Source organism: Siniperca chuatsi, linkage group LG10 (assembly GCF_020085105.1).
Source record: "Siniperca chuatsi isolate FFG_IHB_CAS linkage group LG10, ASM2008510v1, whole genome shotgun sequence".
NCBI lineage: Eukaryota > Metazoa > Chordata > Actinopteri > Centrarchiformes > Sinipercidae > Siniperca > Siniperca chuatsi.
In genome coordinates, this window is record NC_058051.1 from 14,552,646 (window position 1) to 14,570,501 (window position 17,856).

General features: G+C 41.2%; 1 protein-coding gene across 1 annotated transcript; it reads left to right on the top strand.

Moving 5' to 3' along the window:
* The first annotated feature begins 185 nt into the window (after positions 1 to 185).
* noc2l (NOC2-like nucleolar associated transcriptional repressor) lies at positions 186 to 16,916 on the top strand. Its single transcript, XM_044210556.1, has 18 exons — positions 186 to 321; positions 760 to 909; positions 1,042 to 1,225; positions 1,306 to 1,549; positions 3,212 to 3,302; positions 3,416 to 3,494; positions 3,711 to 3,821; positions 3,925 to 4,038; positions 4,196 to 4,384; positions 4,814 to 4,953; positions 6,415 to 6,526; positions 8,209 to 8,322; positions 9,598 to 9,699; positions 10,055 to 10,198; positions 12,799 to 12,912; positions 13,158 to 13,293; positions 15,293 to 15,382; positions 16,592 to 16,916. The coding sequence occupies exons 1-18, from the start codon at positions 302 to 304 to the stop codon at positions 16,720 to 16,722; spliced, it is 2,265 nt and encodes a 754-aa protein (XP_044066491.1). The 5' UTR covers positions 186 to 301; the 3' UTR covers positions 16,723 to 16,916.
* Positions 16,917 to 17,856: the final 940 nt, after the last annotated feature.

Below are 17,856 nucleotides of genomic sequence, written 5' to 3' on the forward strand. Positions count from 1 at the left end.
TTGTTCTTGTACGAACAGCTTTGACAGTCGAATTTCTAGGTTGTCTGCTCGCCAACGGTATTTTTCATTCGGATTCGATTACGCATTTACAATGATTTATTTTCATGCTCACAGTTATTATCAAAAACTAAGCCAAAAGATGCCTGCAGTGTTGGATCAAAATAATTATAATTCTTTTAATACATGTGTAAACGCATTTAGCTTACGATGTAGCACCCATGAAACATAAAACCAACACCTTCGTTTTGCACCGGGGGATTGTGGGTATTGAGGTAAAACGGTATCACGTTTTGGATCCAGCATGGCAGGGATACAGAAAAGGTACGTGGACATTTTCTTTACTCTGTGCAGTATATTACGAGTTATAACGACAAATTGTGTTGCTTTTATAAGTTATAAGTTTTATAAGTGTTGTCAATCCAGTCGGTGAATTTGTGGGGATTGCAAGACTCGTTTTAGCTAACGTGGTGTTCCATAGTGTCTTAGCCATCCATGCTATTAACGCTAGCTCAGCGTTGGGGGCTCTTGGAAGCAGCTAGCTTAAATCAAAGGCCAGCTACACGTCTTTTCTCCTCGTAAAAAAATTACTTTTCACGAATGTTAAGAGACCTTTTGAAGCTGGCTAGCTAACTGACAAGCTGACAGATAAACAGCAAAATGTTTGAATTGACGCTGGAAACTAGACCATGCGTCATATAAAGTTTCCCCGCACATGTTGGCCAACTGATTTCATCTTTTGAACTGTTGTCTTTTTGGTAGGAAATTAGAAGACCTCAGTGTGGATGAGTTCCTGCTGTCAGGTGCTTTTGACTCTGCAGGTGAAGATGAATCTGAAGAAGAGACTCCCAAACAGAATGGACTCAATAAAAAGAACAAGAAGAAAGATCTGAAATCTGCAACCTCTAAGACGTGAGTCCTTTGCTGTGGGATAATTTACTTTTACCTATGGTATCATTGTTGTGATGGGGATAACAAAATCAAAACCTCTCAAGGACAGACAAGCAACTCTTTTGTGTTTTTGTGCTTTTTTTGTTTTGATAGTGATGAAAACAAGAAAGGTAAGGCCTCTGAGCATAAAGACCAGCTGTCCAGGTTAAAGAACAAAGATCCAGAGTTCTACAAATTTCTGCAACAGAACGACCAAACGCTCCTAAACTTTGACGACACAGACAGCTCTGAGGATGAGGATGAGAAAAAGTACCACAGATTGCCATCCACACTGGAGGTAGGTCAGCTGCTGGTGTGTGAGTAGATGAGTTCTCTTGTCAAAACAAAGATCTTCATATTGGCGTGTTTTGCATGTAGGAGGCCAGCTCTGGTGAGGACGAGGAAGATAGTGACGAGGGTCCGAAAGCTTCGAAGAAATCCAAGAAGGCAGCAGAGGCTATCAAAGTCACAGACAAAATGATTGAAGACTGGAAAGCAGCTATGAAGAAGGAACCCACACCTCGTCTCTTCAGAGAAGTCACCCAGGCCTTTAAGGCCGCTGTGGCTACAACCAAGGGTGAAGGAGGGGCTCAATGTCGATACAAAGTGGCTGACAGTTCAGGTAGAATACCGTGTTTGATTTGAGGTGCTAATATGTGTATTCAAACTGTAGCATTTCAATGGACAAATTACAGCATCATTATTTTGCTGAATATAGCAGTCTAAAATCTAAATTATATGTGAACTATATGTGAACACAACTTGCCATTATTTTGTTATATATTTCATCTTCTTTCATTTAAGTCTAGGCATCATTCAAAATGTTTCGATAATAGTGCCAATACCATACCTGAGTTTTTGTACCAATCCTGTAACAGTACTTATTTAAATAATTTACTTTGAGAAACAGATAGATATGTTTTTCAACAAAAACACTTTTTTCTTTTAACAAAAAAAGCTGAACGTCTCAAACTTCTGTTAAATATTGCCCTAATACAAGCAGGCATTTAAGAATGATGCAATAAGTAATTTTTCTTGGGGGCAGTGGAAACAATTTATGAACACAACATTTGCATATAGCCTTCTAAGTTGATATGGCGAACATGGTAGCAAAAAGTTGCCTATTTACACATCCAGCAGTTAGGTACAGCATTATCATTCATTTGGAGTTGTGTTTTTGGCCAGCTGGGGAACCTCTGTTTTTGGTCTCTACCAATTCCTGAGAAAAATATCTAGCTCTTTAGCTGCTAAATGCTCCACTATGTTCACCAGCTAGTTGCTAACTGTGGCCGAAAATGATGCTTTGAAAGCGGTGAGAGTTAACCAAAACAGTTGCAGGCCGAACAACTAAACAATGAGCTGACACTTTGTATAAAGCTTTGTAAAGCTGACGGGAGCTGCACATTTGGGTGATAATTTTCTGTAGCTTCATCACTACAATGATACATAAAAATATCGATTTTAGCCACTTTAAATAAAATGCAATCAAGACTTGGCGGCAGAATTTTGATTTTAAATTAGGAACTCTGATTAAAAATAAATAAATCTGACCATATGTTTGATGCCAGCGTTGGGTACTTGACAGATATCAAAGACAGTGCAATAGGCACATTTCGATCATTACCAAAAAAGTATTGAGATTTGACACCCAGCCCTAGTTTCATTTACTCTTGTGGGTCTCACATTCAGCATATACTGATATGTTGTTTAGGTAGCTGTGAAAATGTAGTTCATAGCTGTAATTTAAAGAAAAAAAGATGTAGTGTCCCTTGTAGTAATTCTAAAAGGTTTGCTGTAAATATTAGTGGTGCAGTGATGCAGTTTGAAGTTGGCATTGTGGTGGTGGTGTCACAGTTTCATACATTTTAATACAGTAAAAAAAAGAGTACCTGCACATTATTATTATAATAATAATAATAATAATGATGATGATGATGATGATGATGATAATAATAATGATATAAGTATAGGCAAACATTTGTTTACTATAATATTCACCTTTTTATAAAAGCATAATAGAAACTTACCTTAGCAGTGCATATAACAAAACAGCAGTGGTTTACAGTAATAACAAAAACAACCCAATATGGTGCCAAAATCAGGAGGTATTTGTTTCAACTCCACAACCTCAACACTGCACTGTTTCACTGACTTTTAACAAAACACACAGTGAATTCTTTGATTAATGGAATAAATTGAACTGAAAGTCTTGTACTGAATGACAATTCAACATTTTACACTCCATAAATATGCATAAATACCTTTTTCCCTGTACTGTCTACAGTGTTCAACGCCTTGGTCCTGTTCTGTATCAGAGATATTTATGTGGCCCTGCAGAGGATGCTCAACCTGAAGCCAGATAAAGACCAGAAAAAGTATGAAGTGGATGTCACATCTGCTGAACTTACTGAACTTACTGTTGATAGTCTTAGTCTAGCTCTGGAAAGATGGTTCACCCCTCAGTCTGTTTCCTCTGTTTCGTTCTCAGGCTAGCGCTCCCATCGTCTAGTCCAAAGTGGCAGAAGAATCAGATCGACATCAAGATGTACCTCAGTGGCGTAGTTCAGGTTTGTTTTGCTGTTCTCTTAAAGTGTCTCTCCTCTGTGTCTGTGCTTTTCTCACTTTGATTTCTTCTTCATGTATTCTTGTGAGGTTGAGATGCAGTAGATGAATTGTAGAGAAATGTGGGGGTTTTTGGGGTTTTTTTTCTTTGACACAGAACAATTAATTTATAACAGAACTGTACGTGCCATGACATTTTCTGTCTCGCTCTCCACCTGTAGCTATTATCCTGTCTAACAGAGGCTACAGTCATCAGCGCTGTCCTGCGGCACGCCAACCAGCTCGTACCTTATTACCTTTGTCTACCCAAACAGTGTCGTCACCTGGTTAAGGTATGGCATAAGTTACCATAAGATGTCATACTTAATTGATCCCTGCAAAATGGTTTTTCATGTAATTTTTTGCTTATAAGCCATCTCATGTCTTTGTGCCTAGCAACTGATGAAGCAGTGGAGCACAGGGGAAGAGACAAGTCGGGTTCTCGCCTTCCTGGCCCTCAACAAAATCTGCAGACACAAGCAGGAAACATATCTTAATCCAATTCTCAAGGTCAGCGAAATGCAGAGTAATACAGGAATAGAAGGGTACACAGCAAATCTGGATAGAAAATGGACTAGAATTTGTTTAGAGTAGTTATTTGAAAGACTATGTAAAAACCTTTTTAATTTGATGTTCATTCCAGATGATGTTTTCTTTCTCTTTGCAGCAAATGTACATTTCCTACGTACAAAACTGTAAGTTCACATCGCCCAATGTGCTGCCCATGATCAACTTCATGCAGCGAACTCTAACAGAGATGTACTCCCTGGACACACAAGCCAGTTACCAGCACGCCTTCATCTACATCCGACAGCTGGCCATCCACCTCAGGAACGCCATGACCATGAAGAAAAAGGTTGGTTTTTGATTGTCGCTCAGGGAGATGCTCTGCTTTTGAAAGCTTTAAAGAGACAGACATAGAAAGACATTGAAATATTCTCCTAGATGACATGGATCCAGGTATTGTGACTGTTTTGTCATTTTTATGAGTGATTTAAGAATTATTCTCATATTGTTGTTATTTTGATTAAAATTCTAATTTATTGACTTGGCCACTACAGTTAAATAGAGCACAAAGCTACTTTCTGGTATGTTCATGTTCAACACACCAGCCTGATGTTTTTGACTTTTGCTTGATTGTTATACTACTAAGCACAGCACATTACAAAAATCAACAACAACAACAACAACCTGAATCAACACTCAGTTCAGTTCTTATAGAGTTTTTACAGCGTTTTTAAGCACATATCATAAGACACTGAGTTTTCTTGTGTGTGTTCTGTAGGAAACGTACCAGTCAGTGTATAACTGGCAGTACATCCACTGTCTATACCTCTGGTGTCGGGTCCTCAGCACCTTGCACCCCAGTGATGTACTCCAACCTCTCATCTATCCACTCTGCCAAGTCATAATTGGCACCATCAAGTGAGTTTATGTATACGCAATTTTATTACTTGAAGTTCTTTTAAACATTCATGTACATGTTACACAATATGCAATAAGACTGTGCAAAACGTCAAGATTCTCAGAGGTAATTGTATTATTCTAAGTGAATAATCCATTATAAACTGTCTAAAGTGTAGCAATCAGCTATTTGTTGAAGCCATTTCTGGTCAAGAGTTCTGTATTTATTTTAATGTAAATAATTTCAGAGCCATTGTTTTATATAGATGTTAATCAGTTTGCAAGGCATTGCATAGCATTTCTGTTGAGTTTGAGGTTTAAAAAAGAAACAATTTAATAATTGTTTGGTCTATAAAATGTGACAGAATGGTGATCACAATGCACATGATAATTACGTAGAGCCCAAGGTGATGTCTTCAAATTGCTTGTTTTGTCAAACCAACAGTTCAAAATCCAAAGATATTTGGTGTACTGTAATGTAAGACAAGGGAGAGCAGCAAATCCTCACATTCGAGAAGCTGGAACAATCAAATGTTTGGCTTTTTGCTTGAAAAATGACTTAAACAATTAATTAATTATCAAAATAGTTGCAGACTCAACAGCAATGTCTCTTTCCAGAAATCATGACCCAGTTACTCAAGATAATCCATAGACCTTGTTGTGAGCTGTTTAATGTAGGAACAGGATCGGTAGAAAGAAAACAGTTCCTATATGAAACTGCTCACAACAAGGTCTGTGGATTATCTTGAGTAACTGGGTCATGATTTCTGGGAAGAGACATTGCTTTTGAGTTTTTCAAATGTATTTTTTTGGCACTTTGAGCACCACAAGCTGCGTGCCATGTAGTTCCATTATATTAAAAAAAAAAAAAAAAAAAAAAAAAAAAAAAAAGGCAGACATCTCTACGGCCGATACCTTCAAAACTCTGTAACTCACACCAAAACGATCTAGATGGATAAATAGCACTACAGGCAAGAGGAAAACTATGTAGTTTTGATTTTTGGGTGAACTGTCCCTTTTTTAAACTTGTGGATCTGTTCATCAAACTGGCCTTCCTGGATCACATTTTATTGGCTGAAGTAATACGCCACCATCAACACTTACGTTTTTGTTAACGCAGGGCTACTTTTGGTCTGAACATCCACTTAATATCAACACTAGCTTTACATATCAACATAAGATCATTGCAGCAAATGAACAGAGCAGGACTGAGAATAATGGGTCTCCTGCTGTGACAATACTGTTTGAGTAACAGAATGACTGCTGGCAGTGATAAATGTGTGACTTTGTATGCATACAGTATATTTTCAAAAAATTCATACAGAACAATACTATATGTAGTTCCCCGATTATTATTATTATTTATTTATTTATTTATTTTTGGAGTCACCGTTAATGACAATATATCAGTTTTTTGTTTGAATGTTTTATTTTGCCAACAGCAGGTGGAGACATTGACCACTCTTTTCTCTTTCTGAACAGACTGGTGCCCACATCAAGATATTACCCTCTGAGGATGCACTGTTGCAGAGCCCTCACCTTGCTGTCTAGCAGCACCAACACATTTGTACCTGTTCTGCCTTTCCTCGTGGAGGTAAGACTTCACGTCATCTCCAGTAACCACCAGTGACAAGGGATCAATGTGGCTCTGACAGGATCAATGCAGCTTGGTGTTTCACACACCAGTACACTGAACTGAAAGACCTCAAATAGGTTTAAATTATGCAGAATAAACAACAAGTCAGTTGGTTGTCTTTGTTACAAATGGAAACAATGAAAAGGTAGATGTGATGAAATGTTCCGTCGGTGGTTTGCTGTGGAAAAACATCAGTGGCGTATGAAATGCATTTCGGTCTCAACGGCCTCAACTGAAGGAGGAAATGCATCGAAGGGTAGGAGTGTGTGAGAGAGATACACCTTTTTTGTTATCAGACCAATCACAGGTCACCAACTGACAACATTTTCTCTGGGTCAGGTGTTAAGCATGTGATTGTGCAGCGTGTCTTGTGTGTGCGAATGTGTGCAAGTTTATGCATACGGTGTTGTGGTGTGCCGGAGGAGAGCAGTGTGCTGGCGACAGCGACTAGCTCGGCCCGCTGGGAGTGGTCAGTGCATGCCTGTCGTGTGTGTGTGTGTGTGTGTGTGTGTGCGTACGTGCATGCATGCAGCAGTTTGACTGAAGCGATAAAGGTACGGTTGTGGTTTACACTCTGGTCCTAACACGCTGTGCAGACCACATCCTTTCTGCCTATGGCCCACTCTCCACCTCTTTTTCCCCGCACTCAGAGCCCCCTCCCCTAACCCCAACAGCAAACCGTGTTTATTTGTGACGCACAAGATTTCCTGTGTTTTTTCTCTTTTACTGTTCCCCTTGTTAAAGCTCTGTTAAAGGCAGGCTGAGGTACGCTGCTACTGTTTTAATTAGAGCAGCAGAAACAGCCCCTTCCTCCTGTGTGTCTTTGCCTGTGTGTGTTCTCGCATCTCTGAGGGGGGGTGTATGATTTGGAGCTTCCTGCTTCAGTAGCTGTGTGTGTGCGCGTGTGTGTGTGTGTGTGTGTGTGTGTGTGTGTGTGTGTGTGTGTGTGCATGCACCAGGGTTGGCCCATGCCTTCCCACTTCCCCCTGGCTCCCCCGCAGACCGCCACCACATCCTATGTTTGTACAGACAGCACCGGCCAGGAGCGTTGCTGTGCTTCGCACACTGAGCACATTAACGACCACACGCGCACACACACCCACACAAACACACACACACACAAACGCACAGAAATACACAGAGATACGGGGAGTCAGAAATAGCTTGATACACAAATACAAGACAGAATTCACTGGCGCACTGTGGGCAGATGTGAAAGCTAAAGCTTGTAGACAAATAGCCCACATGTTGGCTAGAATGTACTTTCACAGACTAAGATACAAATGTATGTAAAATTAACTGTGTAGAATGATGATATTGAAGAACATCAAGATACAGCTGATGAAATATCACTGTATACTGTGGTTGTTTTCTTGGGTTCCTTATGTAAGTTTAAAAACTTAAGACACTTAAGCATGTGAGAGCTGGAGCAATATTCATGTTATAAGAGTTTATTAGTTACATGGCTTATTACTTACTGACTAGCTTTGAGCTTTGTAGGCCATCAGCTTGACCTGGGTCCATGTACTTTTCTGTTCTATGAAGATAGTATGCATTGCACTATTGTGCCAATAAAACTGAGCATTTTTGAGCAGTTGGGTTGAGTTCAACATTGCCGCTTTATCCCTTTCCTTTTATAGATCTTCCAACAGGTGGATTTCAACAAGAAACCAGGGCGAATGAGCAAGAAACCCATCAACTTTGCAGTCATCCTAAAGCTTAGCAAGGTCAACCTAATGGAAAAAGCCTACAAGGTAAGTATTACTGTGATCCACCATTTGTGAAGGCAGATAGTGGGACAGATTATTTTTTCTACCGTTTGGGAAGAGTACTTGGTGTGACACTGCCCCGTGTGTTCCTGTTTTTATCGGTGCTTCTGATGTTTCTCGCGTTGAGAAGGCGCAGCAGCTGATCAGATTCAGAGTGGTTCAAGTCTTAATGTTATTTTGACGTTGCTCCCTGATACTGTTAGTCTGCGTGTGTACATAAGGGGATTCAGGGCAGCGCTGAAAGCCCCTTGTCACGTCTCTAAAACTGGCCTTCAGTCACCATGCTCAGCACTGCAGCCAAGAGGATTGCTGAATGGCCCTCTGGGATTATCCCCCACACTCCACTCGCTAGGGCTGTTTTCACTGCTGTCACCTGGGCAGCTGCCACGAACCCCTGCCTCGTAGACTCACAACAGACCTGACTAAATGAGCACTGATGTGTCTAAACCTGAACATTTTTTTTATTTATTGTATTTGTATTCACGAAGAGATGCGATTAAGCGTCTAGTACTGTAGATGATGTGTTCGCTTACTCTAGCCGAGTTTGGTTGTTTTTTTTTTTTTAAATTACATGTGAATTGATCTATATTAAAGTACAGTATGTGCTATGGTTCCATAAAATATGTATAGGGTCCTTCCTAGTCTTCTAGTGTTTTTGCCATTATTGAGCAAGTACCACTTTTAGCCGCTGTTCAGCAATGGTTTCATAGACTAGCTGTCACCTGCTAATGCTACACTGTGAATATTTTAAACAGTGTTGGTTATTCTTTGTCTAGCATGTTGACTAGGCATGTCGTTTCTTAGTGCATGATCTACAGAGTAATCTGTGAATCCCTGTTCATAAGCCATAGGTGACCGAATTCAGGTGATGGATTGCATGACAGCTAGGCTAAACTTAGCCCGATAATCAGAGGGAATTGTCATTTAATTTAACTTAATTCAGTCTGGCATCATGTTAGCCCATTTCTGTTTGGGAGGGAGAGTTGTTTTGTTTTGACCAATCCGTAGCAACTAACGTATCATCCCACCAACTTTTTCACTTGGCATGGATGCCAAGGTCTGACAGGCTAAGCTAAGCTGTCAATCAGAATTCTTTCATGAAAGAATTAAGTGAAATATTAACACAGTATCAGCCTTGATGTGTTTTGGTCTCTGTAATTTTGCGCTGAATTTAGTTGCACAGCAAAGAGGCAAATAATAAACTGAAGTTTTACACATCTGAATTTTGCTTGTGAATCTTGCTGTTCTGCTGCATTTTAGGACGGGTTGATTGACCAGCTGTATGACCTGGTACTGGAATACTTCCATACTCAGGCCAGTTCCATCGGCTTCCCTGAGCTCGCCCTGCCCACCGTCATTCAGGTACACAACCTTTAAACTGATTCTGGAATGGGCTCGCGAGATCTAGGTCTGGGAAATTAAATTACTTTATCTCCTCATATCTACAAAATTTTACATGACACACACTAGTGTTATAGAATTACATTGATTCAGTCTAAACTAATAAGGAAGCAGTGACACTCATTCCCAGATTTTGAAACCTGTCTGAATAGATGATTCAGGATCTGGTTCAGGATCTGCCAGGTTGAATCTGCTCCCCTCAGGGGAAACAACCACAAACCCTCCTCTGCCCTGCCTGAATGCACTGTATGGGCGGACTGGATGATCCTTTACACTGGTTCCTTCTTTCTCATACTCCCCCTCCATGTCCCTGCAGCTGAAAGCATTCCTGAAGGAATGCAAAGTGGCCAATTACTGCAAGCCGGTGCGCCAGCTGCTGGAGAAGGTACAGGAGAACAGCAACCACATCACAGGACGGAGACAAAAGGCTGCCTTCGGAGTGGCCGATGCCACCGCTGTGGTGAGTGTGTGTGTGTGTGTGTGACAGACGGAGGGAGGGAGGGAGGGAGGGAGGGCAGGGGAAGACTGTCTTGTCCTGATTTTACAGGCTGCCTTTCCAGAGTCCTCATTTTACCTCTTCCATCCGTTCGCCTTTCTTGGAAGTTTGGGTCTTCTGTTTCCTAATATTAAGTTTTTGTGAACTGGGCTTTTGAAAAATTTTAAAATGAGTTGTAAATGCAACTGCAGGTGCTCTTCCATCAAAACACATTATAAAGGTGAGCCTAAGATAATGTCAAACATGTAAAAATTTAATAAAATAACACTTTAAATAGGTTTTGCGCTGTTGGAGTTTATAAATGGATAGCTGACATAAAAACACACCATAACACCATCACATAACTTGGTGACTTACTTACTAATGCAGTATAATTATAACATCAGTAAAAAAATAAATTACATCCCTGATGAGTAGTAATTATTGGGTCATGCAACAATATGTATATTGTCATGTGTGACTGGGTTTTATTGCTTTTTCTACTAATTGAGAGCAACAGTTTTATTACACTGGGACAAGTAATTTCATTATCATTCCTACAAGTTGTTTTATTAGTTCAGCTTATTAGCCCTCTTTCCACATGCATTCTACTTCATGCATTTAAAGGGTTGCAAACTACCTGAAGAGGCTGTGGGTTGTTCAAATTGAGCACAGATACAATAACACACATCAAAAGCCCAGACTATGTTGAACTATTACAGCACTGTTCTGTTAGACATGCTATTATCAGGTGAGCGCCACTCATTTGCTCACGTCACTGTTTTCTTTTCCTGTTGCAGTTTAGTTAAAGAGGTCAGAAAAAAGCAGAAAGTTTTATTTTGTAATTAAATACTCCGCTTTAATTTTAATTTAATTTGGAATTTTAGTCTTTGTATTATACTTAAGATTAACTCTAAAAAGGTATTGATTTGCTTATTTTATGCATAGGTGAGTCCTCAAAACTGATGGTAAATGTAACATAAATATATTCACAGTAACGGAGGTATAAGACGATCAGCATAAATCAGACCCAGATGGTGGCTGTGATTGGTGTTTAATTGATGAATAATCAACCAGCTTAATCCACTTGACTTGGAATTCTTAATAGTCAGTGCAAGTTTGACTCAGCTCTCTGCTAAATATAATCGTTGTTTCCACATCAATACAAGGTGATGTTAATTTCTTTATTTTTATTATTTAGTCATGTCTGCTTCACTCAGCACTAACTCACAGGTGGTGTCTTACCTGAATGTTCTTAAGAAATATCAAAAAGAGAGCAATGTGTTCCAGTTGCATGGCAAAGATAACTTTTCACTGCATGACAGAAAGTAAGACTAAAAACTTAGCCAGAGGCTGCAGGCCATCTGACAGTCCTGACTTTTCAAACCCTACAGTCAGCAACTGATAATGGAGGACACTTTCCTGTATAAACTCTAAGCCTGGTTAAGAATGACCCTGTGGTTATTGGAAGCTCTTATGGGCTTTTGAACCAGAGGCGCCTCTGCCTTAATGAGCAACCATTAGTATGTTTTCTGTGTTGACTTGCTCTCTCTGTATCTGTCCACACATACATGCTTTTATGTGGCGTTGCTGCTGCTGAGGGTCTTGACATGTACTGCTGATTATTATTTAAGAGCGTTTAAGGATGAAATTAAAGAGGATGGTCTTGGTTAACAAATACACTTCAATGTGTGTACGCACACACATATTCTCATCAGCTAAATTACACAAAGTACAACAGACAGACAGCACGGCACCGTGGCATCGCCAGCTCCTGTCGCCACGGCTCTCTGCTCAGCGGAGGCTGTCGCCATGGCATCCACTCCCTGGCATCATTGCAGTGGTAGAGGTGTCACCGCAGGCGAAGGAGAGAGGACAGCCCTGCTGCTGCTGCTGCTGCCGAAAAGGCCACGGCCCCCCTCCGGCCACCAGCCCCCTGCTGACATGTCACCCAAACTGAGAGCTAGCCTAATTAATGATGCCCTGCCTACATCCAGGTCGCACTCTGATGTCTCTTGTCTTTCTCTGCTGCCTATATGTGGAAATGTTTTGTTTATGAGTCTAGGCTCATTGTCTTATCCTGTCTTTTTTTTTTTTTTTTTTTGCATACATGTCACCCATCTTAATAGCCTGTAAATTGTGGTAAATGTGTTAAGCTAACGGGCACAGGAGGCTGCAGTCTGTTCGCTCTATTGGATTTGTTGGTCAGATAATATGATTTGGCCTAATCAATATCATCCACAAAGACCTTTAGGGGCTGGCGAAGATCTGCTGGTCTCCCCTTTCAGGCATCTTCAGTCTGCCTGTTTTCTACATCTTCTGACTCTCATCACATTCTCGTCTGTCCATCTCTTTTTCCTGGTCAATTGATGTGAAATTGCAGTGGAAAGCCACATGTAGTAAGATCATTTTAGAACCTGAATGAACCTCCTTAAAGGTTTGAGGCAGAGCCTGGATATTCATGTTTATCAAGAAGTTCAGGCACAGATTGCTTCTTATTTACCACAATATACTTAAATATACCCACCCACACCTGTGTATATACATTCTTCAACAAAAGTTCTCATCAGCATTTCCTTTGTCAGGCGACTTGGGAGAAGCAGATCCAGGAGGAGGGGACACCACTCAGCAGGTACTACAGCCAGTGGAAGAAGCTGAGGGAGAAGGAGATCCAGCTAGAGATATCTGGCAAAGAAAGGGTAACTATCCAACCAACAAAACCACCAACATTCGCCTCATCCCACTCAGCCGTCATGAATCACTTCTGGCTTTTTCTTAATGAATGTCTCTGTTACCCACAAGAAATGCATAAATCATGACACAGTCATGCTATATAGTGGAAAATTTTACTGGTAGAACAATTATTTGATGATCGTGATCATCGTCATTAACATGATGAAAACAGGTTTGTGGATTTACCCTGCTATTTTTTGTTTTTGTAAAGATGGAGGATCTGGAACTCCCTGAGATCAAACGAAAGAAGATTCAGGAGAAGAAGACAGAGGACAAGAAGGAGTTCAAGGATCTGTTCCAGTCTGACAGCGAATCAGACGAAGATGACGCAGGACTCAAAATCAAAGGCAAGCTGATTCTCATACTTTTCACTCACACATTGAAATTGGCTTGCTAAGTAGCCTCTAGGGGGCTGTGTTTTGTTACATCCTGGTCTTCTACAGTGCAAAAGTTAGAGGTGATGACAGTTCAGTCTGACTTCTAGGCTGTTATCTCTCTTTCTGCAACAGACACTATCTTAAATATTTTGCTACATGAAGCAGATCACCTGCAATGCAGTTACCACAAGGCTCTGGGTTATTAAAACATCCACCAAGGCTGTTTCTTTCCCATATCAGACTCGAGAGAAAATCTCTGCTTATCAGATAGTTTGGTTCTCTCTCTGCAGAGAGGAACCGTCCCCCTGATCTTCCTTTAACCCCAGTGTGTCTTGTTCTCTTGGGGTCGTCCACAGGTCACAGGCAGCTGCAACCTCGCTTTTACAGCTTTACACTCGAACACACACGCAAGCAGACAAAAGCCATCCACAAGGTCACAGAGGAAAGGAGTAGGCAGCAGGAATTTATTTTTTTAATTTCTTTTTATGCATCTGGACTTCATTGTAGGGAGACTCCCCACAAACGGATGGGCAGCTGCCGGCAAGCAGCGGGCCTCCGCCTCTCACTCTCTGTCCACCCCTCCCTCCCTTTCGTTCGTCTTTCCTCCACCCCTCGTGCGCACACACCAACTCAAACCCCCCGACAGGAAGTACAGGCTTGGATCCCAGCGGGGGTTCCTAATTCAAACCAGCCCAGTGGAACAGCCAGAGGTGGCTGCTCCCACTCCTCTCTCCCTCTTTCTCTCTTTCATTCTAGCTCTCTCTTTCTGGCTCTGTGGGCTTCAACCAGCTGCCCCCGCATGTCCTCGCAACACGTGCACACTTAAAGACGCACACACACACACACACACACACACACACACACACACACACACATCTCAGTGATAGCACACAAACGCACACCCACCACCTTCCCGTCCAGTCTTGAAGAGCCAAAAGCTTTTGGGCAGCTCCCCAAAGCTCTTTGTGGTCTCACACACTCCCGGAAAGTGGGGGAGTGTGAGAGGAGGGGCCTGATGATTTAGATTGGTGTGTGTGTGTGTGTGTGTGGTGTCAGTGTGGGGGGTAATAAGTCTTCCAGGTCATTTGGGGGCAACCTCTAAGGTACTACTGAAGTCTGCTAGCACCACGTGAGCAACAAAGAGTGGGGGAGAGTGGGAGTATCTACATCATCTTAAATTTAGGTAGGAAGTTGTTTTAATAGAAGTTGTTTATCTTTGAATGTACACTTATTGTAGAATTTTGTGTGTGTTTTTACTTAGGCTACCTTCGGGACACATTTCAGACTAAAGACCAGTTAATTGGGGACAGCTTGTTCAATTGGGGAAAAGCTGATTTTTGAGTCAGTGGATAAGGTTAGGGTTAGGGTAAGTCTCCAGGAAAGTAATGTAAGTCTATGTAATGTCCCCAAAAGTGACCTAAGTAAACGTGTGTGTGTGTGTGTGCGCGTGTGTGTCTGTCTGCAGTGTAGCAGACAGAGGAAGTAGCTCTGTTTTGCTTCTCTCTCCTCCACACCCCAGCCTCTCATTACACCACAACTTCAAAGCCCGCGGACCCCAGTTGTCCCTGTGGCTGGACAACACACACGCTGCACCCTGAGTATACCAAAACACAACTCCCAACTTCTCTCCGGCGCGCACACACCGACTTTCCCATCATCATCGTAGCTGTGGAACCTGCCTGCTATCTCCATTTGCTATATTTAGGCCGTGAGCATAAGATGTCTGAAATTGCCAGTAGTAAACTGTCATGGGTGTTTGTGCAGAAGCGGCGGCGTATGTAATCGACTCTCAGTTCCATCTCAGGAGGAAATAGACACTTCCAGCTGCCTCTGATTCCTGGCCCACATATAGGTGTCTCCAAAGTCCTCAGACGTCAGCGATGCACCAACGCAAACTGAGGAATGTCTGAAGAAAGTACCACTAGACAAAATTCAATGCAGTATAATGTTTTTTACTGTCTCCCCTCAGGTAAAAAGGGCAGTCGTGGGTCGGATGAGGAGGATCTTGAAGATCTGTCTGACATGAGCGATGACGAGGGGATGGAGGGTGGAGACTCAGGTTGGTACAATATCAATGTCCAATTAGAAGCATACTGGTAGTGCTAACAAATAAGTCGTTCTCAAACATTTTAAAGGTTGCTATTTGCTGTGTTAATTAATTTAGTATACAAAAGAGACTGCATTACCCAACATTATCAGTGCATGTAGTATATACAGACTCATTACTGCGGAGGCTGACAGGTATTGAGGATAAAACTTTTTATAGAGCTGCAAAGATGAGATGATTAATCAATTAGTCAATCAACAGAAAATTCATTGGCAGCTATTTTAATAATGTAATCATTTTTAATAATGTTTCAAGCATACACTGCCAAATATTCTGATTTCAGCTTCTCCAATCTGAGGATTTGCTGCTTTTCTTAGTTTTATAATGTAAACTGAATATCTTTGGGTTTTGGACTGTTAGTTGGACAAAAAAAAGCACTCTGAAGATGTCATTTTGTACTCTGAAACTGTGAGGGACATCTTTCACTATTTTCTGATAGTCTATAAAATATCAATTAATCAAAATGTATTGACAAATTGAATTGACGAAAATTAGATTAAATCATTAGTCGCAGCCTTTAATTTTTATATTTAAATGGGTAAATCGTACCTTCAAATTAATAACCTCTAATTACTTAAATTCCTCGAATAAATAATTTATGTACAAGTTAACAAGACGCAGAAATCTGCTTCCTGTAAAATAGTGTGTTTAACTGCCAAAAGATGAAGATGAAATATATCCCCATAAGTCGGTCCAAAAGTATAAATAAAAGTGTAATTAATTAATATGTAATGAATATGTAATTAATATTTTGCACAACATCCAATGTAGCATCAAAACTGAATGAGAGAGAAAATGTCAAGTTGAATAAATGCAGCACCCTAAAAATATTTATTTGAGGAAATAAATTCAGTAAGATTTTACTTTAACCTGGTCCCTATTTAGCATTTATAAGCACTAAATGAACATTTATTAAATGGTTTATAACACACTTTATTGTAGTTAACAACTATAACTCCTCCAGTGGGCACCCATAAGTGGCGGCTGGGGTATAAACAGATAATGAATGACAATATAGTAGAACACTGCAATAATATCATATATGTCTTCATAAGAGAAGTCATAATTTTTAAATCAATTTTACCTCTTGATACCTGCCAGCCTTCATACATTCCCATGTGGCTGAAGGTAAAGTTAAAGTGCTTTCTGTCTGTATTCTAGATGATGAGGATGAGGAAGGGGATGAAAAGGCCTCCAAGGCTCCTCAGCCGCTGTCCTCCTCTGCTCTGATAAAGCTGGCAGAAGGAGGCGAGGATCTGGTGGAGGACCTGGAGCTGTCTGATGATGACTGAGGTTCATGGATGCACACACTCAAGACTTTTGTGCTCTTCACTTTACCAACCATCTATACTTAAAATTATATTGGACTTTTTGCTATTTTCTTTGCTTTTGAATTTTGTATTACTTGACCTGTACAGTACAAACATGTTCTTGCTGTAATTTTATTACGCATTGAAATTGTAAAAAAGAAGAGTTCAAGAATCCAGATTGTTTTCCTTGTTTTTTTTCCCCCGCATTTTTAAGATGTTAATTAATTGAAGCATGTACGTGCATGTTGATGCACAAGTGCACCTGAAACGAGTAAGTTATGTCTTCCGTACATGTGCACACCTGTAGACACCCTCAGGCTTTGTGAGGACGGGCTATTTGGAGAGAGCTATGAGCCTCGCTGGGCCAGCCAAGAGGAGGGTGTTGAGCCCTGAGGCAGCAGTGCTGTGCCAGGCTGGTAGGGTGGCGTCTGATGGTGTGCCAAGACTCTCTGCCCAGGTGGTAGAGCAGCAACACAGGCTGGTCTGTTTCTGTGCCAACTCCTCACCCCCCCACCCCAGACCACTGTCTTTTCTGTCTGTGTATTCACATGCTCAGACACAGCTTTCCTACTCAACTTAAACCCTTTTTTCTTTCTCGACTTCACTGCACCTTTCGGCAGCATTCACCACTAAACTAAAGGTGATACGGGCCTTTTGTTGAGTGAACAATTATTGCATGCATTCACTGGTTACAATACAGGCCAGGAGTTGTTTGACATGGATTTAAACGCCACAATGAAGATTTGATTTGAGAAACACTTTTGTGTCGTTACATTTCTTCTGTAGTCGTTTTCAGTGAATACAGAACCTTCTGTTGCAGAGGCCCAGCCTAAAGCAAGGGGAAGTCCCAGTAGAGTGCGTAGAGCATATTGCTTCAGTGTAAACTCTTTGAAGGAGGAAGGTACAAGCGAGTGGGGGCTGTTCCTGTATGTGTGTGTGGGTGGATGAGGGTCAGGTTTATCCCCACAGGCAAGGGAGGCCTTGGCCTGCGGCTGAACCTCACACTTTTGACAGCTGGTGTTGACCTGAACTATGCCCCCCATGGGTCACCTCCCCTTCATACACATCAGGAGACCGCGCACTCCCTCCCGCACGTTTTTACAGAAGAACCACAAA

Coding starts and splice junctions, on each gene's coding strand:
- noc2l (XM_044210556.1), top strand. CDS start 302: ATGGCAGGGATACAGAAAAG. Junction 4,385..4,813: donor CCATGACCATGAAGAAAAAG/GTTGGTTTTTGA, acceptor TGTGTTCTGTAG/GAAACGTACCAGTCAGTGTA. Junction 8,323..9,597: donor TAATGGAAAAAGCCTACAAG/GTAAGTATTACT, acceptor GCTGCATTTTAG/GACGGGTTGATTGACCAGCT.